At 38.4% G+C, this 12829-nt stretch overlaps 1 protein-coding gene across 2 annotated transcripts in view; it reads right to left on the bottom strand.

Moving 5' to 3' along the window:
- Nucleotides 1-1405: 1405 nt before the first annotated feature.
- The window catches only part of CPS1 (carbamoyl-phosphate synthase 1), a 131074-nt gene continuing 119650 nt past the window's right edge, over nucleotides 1406-12829 (bottom strand). For both annotated transcript variants that reach the window (XM_077272240.1, XM_077272239.1), the window contains exons 34-38: nucleotides 11305-11403; nucleotides 9887-9946; nucleotides 6823-6932; nucleotides 6062-6191; nucleotides 1406-2920 (exon numbers count right to left, since the gene is read on the bottom strand). In XM_077272240.1, coding sequence (XP_077128355.1) covers nucleotides 2822-2920; nucleotides 6062-6191; nucleotides 6823-6932; nucleotides 9887-9946; nucleotides 11305-11403 — 498 coding nt within the window. In that variant the 3' untranslated portion in view covers nucleotides 1406-2821. The remainder of the gene's footprint in view (nucleotides 2921-6061; nucleotides 6192-6822; nucleotides 6933-9886; nucleotides 9947-11304; nucleotides 11404-12829) is intronic.

Raw genomic sequence — 12829 nt, 5'->3', positions numbered from 1 at the left:
TTCAAATATTCATGGATAGTTACCTCTTACACTGATGCACCCTGAGCCTGGAGGACAGCTTGAATTTTGGGGAAATTTGATTGGGGCTGCTTATCCACCATCCGGACTATTCTGCGATGCAAACTTCCATCAATTTTTCTCTGCCGTTCACATCCAGGGAGATTAGCTATAGTGACATGGGTTGTAAACATCTTGATTAACTTATAAAAAATGTACCTAGCACTTGGATATGTAAACTAGCTAACAGCATTATGATTACGTTGTGCACTGTGGACAAAAGAACATCAAGATCTCGGGACATGGACTTCTAACATTGAGATTGTTGATATTTTTCAACAATTTTGGTTCTCAAGTCCTCAGACAGTTCTCTTCTCTTCTTTCTGCTTTCCATGCTTAGTGTGGCACACACAAACATAAACAAAGCAAAGATTGAGTCAACTTCTCCCCTTTCCATATTGTTTCAGGTGTGATTTTTATAAAACTCACACCTGTTACTTCCCACAAGTGAGTTTAAACAAGCATCACTTGTTTGAAACAAAATTGTTCATTCACAATTTTGTAAAGGCAACAACAATTTTGTTCGACCCACTTTTTAGGTTTTGTGTGAAATTATTTTTTTTTCAGTTTTTTTGTGTTATTCCAATTCACACAAAGGAAAAAAACATGTTTTACAAAACATGTAGATTCAATCATTTTCTTGGAGAAATACTAAATTTTCTGGACAATATCAAGGATGCCAACACTTTCAGCAATGATTGTACAAGCAGCAGATAAAACAGGGTACTTTTTATCAAAACTTCAGTGGGCAGCCCAGTAAGTGACACATTGCTGGGATCAGAATCTCAGCCTCTACATTATGCTGCTCTCAGATAGGTTAAAATTAACCTGCTAACAAATTCTCTTTAAAGGGGACAGTACATATTACTCATTAAAAGCTCTTCTATCTAGATTTTTCCAATATCTGGAAAGATATTGGACATCTGGACTTTTGCAGTAATCCAGCACCAAGATTCCTGAGGAGCAATCTTAGTTAGATAGATATTTAGATAGATGGATAGATAGATAGGCTTCACTTAACCCATTACTTGCCAAATTAGCATTTTTCATATTTGTTTTTTTAAATGACAGATTTTTAATGATTTGGGGGCCTAAAGAATCAGAAACATTATTTGCCAAATTTTAACAAGTACGGATTTTTCAGAAAAGGGTGTCCCAATATTCAATTAAAAATGACAATGATATGATTTCCTGTTTTGAAAACATTCATTTTACATACACAACACAAAAAATTGGACCTAATTATAAAAATTATAAAATCTTAGTTGCTAGAAGCAAAAGATTAGGCGTCCCAAAAAAAAGGACATTGGTAGATAAAGGGTTGAATAAAATGACATGAGACTTGAGATGAAAAAGACTCGGCTTTATTTCTTCACATTATTAGAATCCTTCATCATTTTCCATTTGTTTCTTTATAACAGTTGTGTTTATAAAGTTGGTTTACAACATATCCAATGTCTCACATCACAATTTCAATGCTTCCAGTTCAGTATAACCATTTTCCAGAGTTTATACTGTAACTGCATGTGATCTTTATATTACAAACTCCAGACTTGTGTTACTCCCTGATTCTAGACAATTAGCATTAGTCACATTTTTGGAGTTAGTGGTAGAACTTACTTTTGTTGTACTCTCCTTCTGAATTAGATAGTCTTTGTAACTTGAGCGCTTTACTTTTATTTCTAGGGGTTGACTGATAAAGTTATTTACTGATGGTGTCCTACATTGGGCAGGTTTGGGCCAGCAAGACTTAACCAAAGATAAATATAATTTAGATTTTCACCTTTCATACTTCAGATTTTTGGACAAACTTTCCATACTCATATATAATTGGATTTGGTCAATTTCAGGCAAAGAATGAAAAGTTTTATACTGAGAACACTGTATGTAAAGTGGTCGTGGTACCATACAGTCTCATTAGTGGTGTTCCAAACGAGCCGCCATGTGCTGTAATGGTGGTGTGTATGTGGTCTTTTACTGACTGTTTGTGGGGAGGTTTTGCATCTTTTTGTTACCTGTTTATTATTTTTTACATCATAGATGTTAAGTAATTTAATTTTTGTCCCTTAAAAAACAGACTTGGGTTATAAAATCCTGCACTAATCTAATCGCAAAAAATACCAATAAATCCATAATTAAAATGATGTACCATAAATAAATACAAATTCCAATATATTGGATTAGCTATGGTTATCGGTGCTGGCATCTGTTTTAATCATGTATAATATTTATTTTTGACTTTGGTGGCAATGTAATTTATTATGCCTCTCGTATTTTTAGGCTTTTTTTTCTCTCAATTGGGAATATGTTTGTCATCTTGTCTATTTCTTTCAGGTTATCAAGAGACATAATTTTAATTATTAATGTTTTGGCATTTTTTATGATTATATTATTGGTTCAGCATGTGACTCTGTGGTTCTTCTGATCATTTACATCCTTCATATTGATGGCTCAGGTTGTTTTTTGTTGTATTCATTAGGTAATAACTGCATATAATATGTTATGGCCTTAGTTATGTTTTTATGTTTGTATATTTTATGGTGGCATAGAAAATGTAGAGGTGATTCTAACTTGTAATTCCTGCTGTATACTAAGAGTTACAGATTTCACATGTTCAACACCACAAAGACGTTATCAAATTGACATTTGCCTCCTTCTAATAAAGTAAAATACAATTGAAAGTAAACAAGTGACCAACAAAAATCTTCATTCAGTAAGATGGTCCTATGGGTCAGAAGAGCAGGTTCAGAATAGTTAAGGCTTCTTATGTAGGCCTGGCCCCTCCAAATTGTCTGTAGTGGAAAAGACTCTTAGCATCCAGATCTCCAGAATATTTCATAGCTTCAGCAAACATTTTAACCACCTGGAAAATATATTCAAAATTTATGTCAAAACACATGATTTATAGTTATGTAATCTTTACAGAATTGTGAATGTGCCAGTCTGATGACCTGACCCCATTTATTTGCTGCTTCTCAATTGTTAGCAGCACAGTAACTTACATTGATTAAATGTTAATTTACTCGAGTATGAGAGAGAACATTTTACGCAGTCTCCATTATGTGAGAAATGAATGGTTGATGCAACGACGGAAGTGGGTGTTCATATTGAATGTAAGCGAGGAGTGAGTGACATGCGAAACACCAGTTTACCTTTCTATAGCTGCCCACATTATAATACTGTTACATAACAGACAAGCTATTGACACGTCATATACAAGCATACGCACTAAAAGCAAAGGTATATTAATTTAAATTAGAAGTAGCTGTTAAAAATGATTTGGTCCTACATAAAGCTTATGTCTAGCAGGAGGCTGCCTTTAAAAGGAATTTGTCATGTTGTTGATTTGTAAGGGAGTGGAGAAGCTACAAACACACCCCTTCAAAATCTTATAGTTATGTAATGCAATGCCATGTTTTAAATGTTGTTTTATCTGGCTTGTGTTCTGCAACAATGTGTTAGCTGTAGATAGGGCTAACTTTTGGAGCAAGCCCAGGATGCAAGGAGTTATGTGGGCACAAGGAAATGCTGTTTCCTGTTGTTAGGGAGATATGAAAAGCTATTGAGAAGTGAAAAGACCTATGGTCTTGTTCCTCGTAGACCTGCATTGAAACAGGTATTTGTGCGCCAAGAAAGGGAGGACATATCAGATAGCATGTTCTGAAGGAAATAAGCACTAAGTGGGTGATGGATTCACAATCTCAGACAAGGGGGCCTAGCAAGTACTACACTGAAGGAAGGATTCCTTATCTCGGGCAAGTGGGTCTAAGGGTACTGTCACACAGTGGCACTTTTGTCGCTACGACGGTACGATCCGTGACGTTCCAGCGATATCCATACGATATCGCTGTGTCTGACACGCAGCAGCGATCAGGGACCCCGCTGAGAATCGTACGTCGTAGCAGATCGTTTGGAACTTTCTTTCGTCACTGGATCTCCCGCTGTCATCGCTGGATCGTTGTGTGTGACAGCGATCCAGCGATGCGTTCGCTTATAACCAGGGTAAACATCGGGTTACTAAGCGCAGGGCCGCGCTTAGTAACCCGATGTTTACCGTGGTTACCAGCGTAAAAGTAAAAAAAAACAAACAGTACATACTTACATTCCGGTGTCTGTCCCCCGGCGTTCTGCTTCTCTGCACTGTGAGCGCCGGCCGGCCGGAAAGCGAGCACAGCGGTGACGCGGTGACGTCACCGCTGTGCTTTCCGGCTGGCGCAGACACAGTGGAGAGAAGCAGAACGCCGGGGGACAGACACCGGAATGTAAGTATGTACGGTTTTTTTTTTTTTACTTTTACGCTGGTAACCACGGTAAACATCGGGTTACTAAGCGCGGCCCTGCGCTTAGTAACCCGATGTTTACCCTGGTTACCCGGGGCCTTCGGCATCGTTGGTCGCTGGAGAGCTGACTGTGTGACAGCTCCCCAGCGACCACACAACCACTTACCAACGATCGCGGCCAGGTCGTATCGCTGGTCGTGATCGTTGGTAAATCTTATAGTGAGACAGTACCCTAAGGCAAATGGTTATCTAAACTATATAAGAAGCTATGGTATAACCAGACCTGAGGGTCATAAAGGGGAAGTTGGCCAAGCTGGGACACATGTTCTCCTATAGGGAATTGAAGATGCAGTGGCACAACAAGGAGCCTGTGGTCTTCATCAAATGGACTCTGAGAGTAGTGGTGTCGCGTCATACTGACATACCTCAGTCAGTGAGGTCCTCCTGAATCAACTGGGAGTTGAGACCAGCTGTGAGGGGCCTGACCTGCTCAACTGTTACATCATTGGGCTCCGTGAATTTGGTGCAATACATCCCCTAACATATGAACTACATGTGTCTGCTACATCACAAGACTCTGCTATGTCATTGATCAGTGCCACTCAGAACCCTGGTACATATTCTGCCTTGCCACATCATCAAGTCTACTCAGCTGTGCCATTGACTCATCTCCACTTAACCGGTCTCTTTGTTGAGCTTCCTACTTTCTTCTGGTTTACTACTCCGCATCTCCTGTTGCTGTCCAGCCATTACAGCCTCCCTTGCTTCCACCTGTTCACTTCACTGCATCAACATCATTTCTTCTTTCTGCACAAAAACTTCTCACCCAAACTGAGGGCTTCAAGAATGTGACTCACCATAACATATAGCATGACTGCCTCATCTGTAACTCTAGTAAAAGCTGTCTCTAGGCAGCAAGAACATCCTTCCTACAAGCTGCCATAGCAAAGCCTACCCCTGAGGCCAGTGACTGGTTGGAGCAGTTACATATTCATTCAGCTGCATCAGGGAGTATAGACACTAGCAGATGACCATGAAACCATTGTAAGATGGGTGGCAGTGAATCGTAAAGGTGAGTATCCTTTATTTCGCTATTTTATAACATACTGGATAGTTTTTTTATTTTAAATGTGGAGGTGGATTGCCACTCTAATTCTGATTCTGAGTTCTGTATCGCTGCATTTATTTCACAGCTATTGCTTTTTCAAGATGATTAGGCACATTATTTTACCAAATTTTCTACTGAAAAAGCCCAAGCCAAAGTAAAGGGGTTGGGTTTACATTGAAATCTGCTGTATCTAATTGATGCAAATTTGTTCAGCCAGCAGCTACTCTAAAGTCCCCACATATACAAAAGACTAACGTCGGTTCAATCCACTGATATCGACGAGTTTGGCTGACAGTCAAGTGTATGGAAGTGTATGGAAGCCCTAGACAATTTGTTATCAGGGGGGAAGAATCAATCTGGCATTTTGGATTTTGAACTGTTGATCTTATTGTGTCCTGGAGATAAGCTGCTGCCGGACATTTTTGGCAATAGCTCTGTGATAAAGAACACAGGGGCACTCGGCTGATCAAGCACTCCTCTGTATAAAAGAGGGATGGCCAAGATGGCTTATCAGATGAACCATCGTTCGGCTAACAGCCATCAAGTGTGTACATGGGGCTTAAGTGTGTGGTCAGTTCTGCTTTTGTACATGTTTATGTAGATAACTGTCACTGACCTGGAAGTTGGTGAGTAATGCAAGTCCACTGTCCACTGCAGCCCTCCTTATTATAAAGTTGTCACGTACGTACTTTGTGTTGCTGTTTGGTAAGTTAATTACCATGTCAATGTTGCCTTCCTTGATCAACCTGAAAAAAGAACAGTATTATGAGCTATGGCAGAAAATTACTTTGTCTCCCAAATTTGAATGTTAACTCAGCATTTATTTATTTTTTTTAGCCAAAATAAAGAAATAAAGTTTGCTTTAAAATATATTATAAAGCACTCCAATACATTGTATCAGTAAATTTAGTGCTAAATCATCTAGGTAAAGTAGATTAGACATAAAATAAATCTGTATATTAGCTATAAAGTGACACTGGTAGGGATAAAGCCAAGCTACAACATATTTTATCAATCTATTTAGTTTAGTTGTATTTCTTAGACTTTTGCTTAAACACAACTCCGTAGTAGAGACGGTGGATTAACTGCGCGATTGGACCCACTATAATAGATTGCTGTTGTTCAGGCAATCATGTAAACAGACTCAAATGCCAATATTTATTATCCAGGTCTCATCCACAACATATTACTTTGTTCTCATTTTCCCTGTTTCATTGCATTAGAATTGACCACATTATTCCAGCCACAATACAGTGTTCGTACAGTAATTATATATTACATTTACTGTACATAGTGTTCCAGTCGCGTTAACCAGTTACTGTGACACAGCAGGCACTCTCATATAGAAATTACAATTATTGGGATTCTAGAACATACTTGGAGATTGAGGGAGAACTGGACTGTCCCTCCTGGGAAGGCCAAGCAACAGCTGTAGCGGGAACATCGTTTGCATTGAGCCAGTCTGCAGTGGCCTCAGTAGCATATAGCTGTAAAAAAGGAGAGAAAAAGAAACAAATATAAGGTTTTAGACTATGCCTGGTATCTGTGACATCAAGTATGACCTGAAAATATGTTAAAATCATCAATAAAGAAGAAATAACTATTAGTACATGTATAATATACATGTCTGTCTAGCTACAATGGATATAAAAAGTCTACAAAAATTGTAAAAATTGCCAGGTTTTTGTCATATAAAAGCATACCAGGAAGAAGAATCATTTCTGATTTTTTTCCATTTTTAATGTCAACAAACTGAAATTATTTTGAGGGGGAAAAGAAAAACAACAAATCTAGAATAATGTGGTTACATAACTGTGAACATCATCTTATAATTGGGGTTGTGGTTGCCTTCAGAATTAGAAAATCACATTTAAACACATGTTATATAGTAGTATGTACACAGCTGTCATCATTTAAGGCAATTTTTATTAACTCCATATAAAGTTTAAATGTTCTAATAGGATTTTGTTGATGTTTTCTTAGTTGCATTTTATATTAAAAAAGGCCCATAAACAGCTTATAACACAGCAAAGGGATCTCAATGCTGAAAGTTATCAGTCAGGAGAATGGTATAAAAATGTTTTCAAGGCAATAGATATCATAGAACAATGAGAAGGCAGTTATCAAGAAGTAGCATACATTTTGCACAAAGATGTCATTACTTAGAATGGATGTCCCTCACAAATTTATGAAAATACAAAAATCCTTTTTCTTCTTCGAGGCTACCAAGAGGCCTACAGCAACATTACAGGAGCTGCAGGAATATCTGACAAGTACTGGTTGTGCACTGTATGTGATGACAATCTCACATATTTTTCATATATATGACCTATTTTATACATGACTGACCTATGGGTTAGGGCGGCAAGACAAAAGCATTTTCTAACAAAGAAAAACTACCAAGTTTGCTATGTTTGGGAAAACATGTTATATTGAGACCAAGGTTGAATTTTTTGGCCAAAATTCCAAAAGGTATGTTTGGTGCAAATCCAACATTGCACATTACCATAAGAACACCATACCCACAGTGAAGCATGGTGGAGGCAGCATTATGCTTTGGGGCTGTTTATCAGCATCTGTAACTAGGGTTTTGGTCAAAGTGGAGGGAATTATCAACAGGTCTAAATATCAGTCAATTTCTTCATGCCTCTGCTAAAATGAGGAAGTTGAAGAGGAATGTTACCTTTCAGCACAAATAACAACCTTAAGTATGAAATCTGACAGACTTGGAGCTACTAAAGAGTGGTCAATGGTTCCTAATTCTAGTTGCGTCATGCCGATAGACTCCTACCCAAAAAGACTGAATGTCATCATAAATTCAAAGAGTACTTTCGTAATGTATTAGTCTAAGGGCGTGCATATTTATGCAAACATAATACTTTTTTATTTTTATTTTTTTCACCTGAAAATAGTTGTTTATTTTTTAATTGGATTGTACAGATTATGGGTGACATTAAAGATGCTATATAGCAAATAAACACTAGATAATAAAAACAGGGGATGATCAGCCCCAGATAGAGTGTCCAAATTCCCACAAATCTCGCCAAATCAACTATTTTACAGCGATGTGAGTACCAATATTATGGCAAGCAAGTAGTGCTTTTGTAGGGCACTTTTCCACTTGGGTGAGTTGTGGATTGCCCTTGTAAGGGTGGGAGTCTTGAGGGTAAAGGACCATTAACTGCTGATTAGGACACAATAGGGCCAGGTCCGGATCCCCCTTCCCATCTATACAAGAAGGTGAGCTGCTGATTGGATATTCGGCTGAATGATATAGTCTCTAACAAAATATTGGTGAGAGCATTCTACAATATTATATTGTATTTTCCATTCAGTAAGTATTCATATAGAGGCATGGAAAAGATTCTGATTACTGAAGTATAAACACTGGGTTAAAAAATGCCTTTGATCTGATGATCGCTCTCAAAGTAGCCGACTGGTTATGTTAATGCCACGATGTGCCAGTCATAAGTAAGGAAGAGGGGGGCTATAACTATCCCTGGAGATGGGGCACTCACTATCCCTGTCCCAAAGGTACTCTTAAAGGTGGAGAGGCCTGAGTCGCTCACTTTACTATGCTCCTGAATGCACATTGAAACTAGTCCCTCTCCCACCCAGGGAGGTATGGGACAGCTGTGAAATGGATAGCACAAACCAGACAGGCAGGGAAATGAAAGGAAACTACAATCAAACAAATATGCTCATGAAACACCAAAATGGAGAACAAGGGCACAATAGGGATGATCAACCATATGGGAGAGGATAAGGAAATACACACACAACCAAAACCACACAGATAACTCGTAGACTACTCCTTCACCACCAAAAAGGGTAGTTGTAAGCTATCACCAGCAGGGAACAGAGGATGTAGTGAAGTTTGCAGAAGTAGAAATAGAAGAGGCAGTGTGATATGAGAGGCCAAATAGCAGATGGAAAACACCTGCTGTAAGAAAGGAGTGGACGAACAAACAGCAACCAGATCTCCAGTGGATAGAGATGCCGGCAGACAGACACAAGACTGCCAGATCGAATCCTGAGGCATGACAGTTAACATAATTCTTACTTGATTCATTTTTTCCTCCACCACTGTGGTCTAAATAGAATACCAAACTGTGAATAGGAACTTTTGGTGTTTTTATAAATGTGTGTTTTAGTTATATGGTTTTTTTTTATATTCAGCTTGATTTAAAGTTATGTTTTAATATGGTGACATTAAAGAAGGAAAACATTTTTAAATGATTACTCTTCATGTGATTTTTTACATTTATCTATATAATTTTGTCTTGTTTGAATATTTGAATATAAACAAACAAGATTTACTGTAAAAATACATGAATTCAAGTATTTTCTGCTATTTAGTAGTCACACTTTGAAAAACTGCTCCATAGACAATGGTGTATTTTTCTTGGCTAATGATTAGTAAAAGAAAATGTTTTTCTACCTTGAATCCTTCATCTTTCAGTTGCTGGGCAGTGCCAAGGAAGTGGGGACGGAATGAATGCTACAATACATCAATGAAAGGAAAGAAAAGTTAAACTAAAACATAAGTTTTGTAATAACCATTGGATGCATACACCGGGAAGATTCCCTTACGCAGTTTCTCCTCCAATGTCACAGTATAGGAAAGCAGCAGCATCTGTAACTCATACTCTCCCAAACTAAAAAAAATGTAAAGAGTACGATTTCCTTGTTAGGATTCGCGATTAAATCAGGCGAATGCTATTCGATTAAAAATTGGATTGCATTCGTACCAATTTAATCCTATGGTTCTGTTCTGGGTGGCATTTTTTTTTCCTGCTCACTATTGGATAGGAAAAATTTTGCAGCATGCTCAGATTGCATGCCAAATTTGGATAGCACCCAAAAAAGTCTATGGGTAGGTGTGAAACATCGCACTGCACTCGGATATCAACCAAGAGCAGTAGGATTCCCGCCGACCCGGGCAGCAGAGGAGATGGAGAAATTACTTTTTCCATCTCCTCTGCACCTGCAAGAGGATTGGAACATAGTGGCACTGATACTCGGCGCACGCTCGTAGCAGAACAGGAGCCAAGTGTCAGTAGCATATCGGATGATCTCACAACAGATGTGATACGCTAGTGTGTCTACAGCCTTTTACTAAATGCCTCAGTACGTTTGCTAAACTGTTCCATATAGCAAGAAAAGCATTTGGACACATATTAGCCCAACAAAGGCCACTTGTTTGGCCTCCATCAGTACAATATGGGTCTATAAATATGTATGATACATGCACCAAGAGCTTTCTCATCACGTATGGCAGGAACATTACCAGAAACACTATGTAGCAGCCTATCATTCCTTGTTTAGTTGTTATTTCTGAGGAAAGCTAAATATGACCGTACATTTTCCCACCAGAGAGGAACTGTAGTATGACATGCAGGCCACTTAAATGAATGGATGACTACGTAAATTAAGTGCATGCCCAGATTATGTCCACTAAAGATACTTTCTTTGCGTGTGCATCTCACTCTCCCTCTCTGATGCTTTATCAGAGCATATGAACATTTTTTATGACTACAGATTACCCCTTTTAAGAATATTTTTCGTGCTATTTGTATTCTGAAGGGGGTTAAGTGAAAATATAAAAATAATGTTAAAATATAATTTCTAGCCAGCACTATTATCAAGTTGCTGAAGTTCATTACTTTATACTATTTTACATTTTCATTTTATTTTGGTTGCATTGCTGGCCAGCTATACAGTTTTCAGTTTGGCCCAAAAATGTTGCAACCCTTGTGCGTAAACTGGTACATATTCCACTGTGGAGCTGTCTTGCTGGTTTTTACTTACAATTTAGTTATGTTATAGAGTTAGTATATCAAGTTCTGTCGTACTGACCTGGATTCCAATCAGAATTCCCTTTTGGGGCAGTTTAAACCCAGTAGAGATCATGGCCTTCAGGAAGGCAGAGTAGATGTTTTGTCCATAACAAGCCACCTGAAAAGAAAAAAATGCTTGTTAATCAGGTGAAATGATCTTTTGGTCTGGATAAAAGATCATCGTTCTCAGTGGCACATCATTCAGTGCAAACGGGATCTGCGCTGCCGAGAACAATGGTAGCCTATGTGCACAGAACCAGGTATTACAGATCGTTGATTGCTCATCTGAAGTGCGATCTGCCTGTGTAAACAGGTTATTAAATGACATTGGATCCGCAAACAAGTAGCCGATTTAGTGTCAACCACCTTGAGTATGCCTGTTTTCTGCCCATAGTAAGACACCAGCAGCCATCTCCTGCTGTTCCCGATGCAACTCTGGTCCCATTCTGCCATCGTGTGAATGCAGCTCCTGACTGGCCAGAAGTCAGAGTCACAAGCTCTCAATGCAAGGCTATGAGAACCCTGTTTTGGCTTTCATAGAATTATATTGAGAAGTGAAGTCCGGTCCACCCAGCAAACGCTGGAGCAATCCAGCAAGACACAACTAGCAGAAGATGACGGGAGTGGTGCCAAAACAGCAGAAGACGGCGGCTGGTAAATATTCCACCAAATACAGGGAACATACATTAGTGATACCTCTCCAGTGGTGAAATATTAAAAAAAAAACCTGCAGTGGTGCTTTAAATTAATTTCAATACATTATTATGGTGTACAATACCAAATTCTGAAAAAATGATATTAGAGTACAGTGTTAGCTTGAAATATCTGTGTAAATACTTTTATGCTAAAAAAAGACAAAAGTATTCAAGGAATTACACCTTTAAAATAAATCAGACAGCAGTTTTTTGCTGTGTAATCTGAGAGCAGCATGAGATAGTTGCTGAGACACTGATTTCAGTGATATGTACCTTATTAGGCTGTGTGCTCTTATTTCAATAAGATGAGTGTTTTATCATCATGAGATTAACGCTAGAGGACTGGACGCTCACGTGCATCCTGGTCCAACCACGCCCCCAGTACTAATTAGCATAGGACTGTCACTATACAATGTGCACAGAAAGCTGTGGTGTGGGCGAGGGCAGCATTCTGAGCTCTGCTAACTGCTGTATCTGAAATCTGTGATCGTATCACAACTGCTGCACCCAATAAACTAAATGACATATCACTGGAACCAGGGTCTCAGTCTCTAAATTATGTTGTTTTCAGATAGCAAAAACTAATAACAATAACTAACTAGAAACAATATTAAAATGTTTTTCTATCATATAGAAAAATATTTAGAATTGAGAGTCCTCAGTAGTTGATACCTTTTAATGGCTAACTGAAAAGATGGTAACAATTGCAAGCTTTCAAGACTACTCAGGTCTCTTCATCAGGCACAGACTAATACAAATTCTGAAGAATCACATATTAATACACAACACAGCACAGAACTGTCATTATGGGAGAGTGATAAGTGATAAACAGTTGTGTCCATAAATATT

Source organism: Ranitomeya variabilis, chromosome 7, assembly GCF_051348905.1.
Source record: "Ranitomeya variabilis isolate aRanVar5 chromosome 7, aRanVar5.hap1, whole genome shotgun sequence".
Classification (NCBI taxonomy): Eukaryota; Metazoa; Chordata; class Amphibia; order Anura; family Dendrobatidae; genus Ranitomeya; species Ranitomeya variabilis.
This window is presented reverse-complemented; position numbering and strand designations above follow the sequence as displayed.